The 1,817-nt window shown below is 49.9% G+C and overlaps 1 protein-coding gene across 1 annotated transcript; it reads right to left on the reverse strand.

Annotated features, from left to right (window-relative positions):
* Positions 1-393: 393 nt before the first annotated feature.
* LOC309889000 (olfactory receptor 14A16-like) lies at positions 394-1,353 on the reverse strand (the record flags this gene model as incomplete). The annotated part of the gene is made up of 1 exon (XM_082781659.1): positions 394-1,353. The coding sequence occupies one exon, from the start codon at positions 1,351-1,353 to the stop codon at positions 394-396; it is 960 nt and encodes a 319-aa protein (XP_082637785.1).
* Between the last annotated feature and the right edge of the window lie 464 nt (positions 1,354-1,817).

Below are 1,817 nucleotides of genomic sequence, written 5' to 3' on the forward strand. Positions count from 1 at the left end.
GAGACCTCTTTGACTCTATTTTCTCTGTCTGTTATTTTCAGAAGCCAGAGTGAAAGAGTGGTATATTAGCTCCCCATCAGTGAGAAACCACCACACTGCTCATACCTATTGCTGGTACCAGCTTTGAAAGAAGAGGCAGGACTTCAGGCAGTGCATTGGAGAGATGCTGTTTAATTAAGGAGATGCTAAGAGAGAGTCAGTGCTGATGTACAGTGCTGGCGCGCAGGGAGGCAAAGGATGTGCAGAGTAAACAGAGCAGTTTAATACTCAGGAGATGCAGGATGAATAAAATAGCTTTCTAGGAGTGTAATAAATGGAAATGACACTGAAGATTATTATAACATAATGAGAATGAAAGTAATTATCAGGCCTGCAAGGGAAAAAAAAAGGAAGTCATTTGTGGAGAAAGAGGAAAAAATTATGAATCTTAAAAAAAATCCACAGAATCAGTTTCCTAATAGCACTCCTGAGCTCCTTGTTTCTCATGCTGTAGATGAGGGGGTTCACTGTTGGGGGTACCACTGAGTACAGAACTGCCACCACCAAGTCCAAGGATGGGGAGGAGATGGAGGGAGGCTTCAGGTAGGCAAACATGCCAGTGCTGAGAAACAGGGAGACCACAAACAGGTGAGGGAGGCACGTGGAGAAGGCTTTGAGCCGGCCTTCCTCAGAGGGCATCCTCAACACGGCCCTGAAGACCTGCACATAGGAAAAAAGAATGAAAAAAAAGCACATGGATGCTAAAGGGACACCAATCATAAGTACCCAAACATTCCTGAGGTAGGACTGTGAGCAGGAGAGCTTGAGGATCTGGGGGACTTCACAGAAGAACTGGTCCAAAGCATTTCCTCCGCAGAGGGGCAGGGAAAATGTATTGGCTGTGTGCAGCAGAGCACAGAGAGCCCCACTGCCCCAGGCAGCTGCTGCCATCTGGGCACAAGCTCTGCTGCCCAGGAGGGTCCCGTAGTGCAGGGGCTTGCAGATGGCAACGTAGCGGTCGTAGGACATGATGGTGAGAAGAAAAATCTCTGCTGATATCAAGAAAATAAACAGAAAGACCTGTGCAGCACATCCTGTGTAGGAGATGGCCCTGGTGTCCCAGAGGGAATTGGCCATGGCTTTGGGGACAGTGGTGGAGATGCAGCCCAGGTCGAGGAGGGCGAGGTTGAGGAGGAAGAAGTACTTGGGGGTGTGGAGACGGTGGTCGCAGGCTATGGCGGTGAGGATGAGGCCGTTGCCCAGGAGGGCAGCCAGGTAGATGCCCAGGAAGAGTGCAAAGTGCAGGAGCTGCAACTCCCGAGTGTCTGCGAATGGCAGGAGGAGGAACTCGGGGATGGAGCTGCTGTTGGGCATTTGATTCCTCTGGGCACGGGGACCAGTCTGAGGAGGAAAATACAGAAAAATGTTAGGCTGTATTCTGTGAGCAAAATGTCTTTTATTTCTTTTTTAAACCTCAAAAGTGATGCTGTCCTTTCAGGAAAACCTCTGCTGCAGCTGCCTTGCTAGAGTTGTGGTTGGTGCTACCAGAGGTTGCTGCTGGGAGCAGGGACCTCTGGAAGTCCTTGGTGTTTCTGCTGCACTCCAAATGAAATCTTGTGTGTTCAGAGATGGAAGTGCTCTGTCCCTTAGAGCAGAGTGAGGGCAGCCATCCTGTCCCTCAGTCCTGGTCACAGCTGCCCCCGGCTCGCACCGCTTTGGTTTAGAAGATATCATGCTCAGGTGTTCCCCTGAGAAGAATTGGGACAGAACAGAGGAACCCAGTTTTGAAATGCAAAACTCCAATCTCCTCACCTCTTGAGGACAATCTCAGTTCTCCA

The sequence above is a fragment of the Aythya marila genome (genome assembly GCF_965140915.1).
Source record: "Aythya marila genome assembly, chromosome: 31".
In the NCBI taxonomy this organism is placed as follows: domain Eukaryota; kingdom Metazoa; phylum Chordata; class Aves; order Anseriformes; family Anatidae; genus Aythya; species Aythya marila.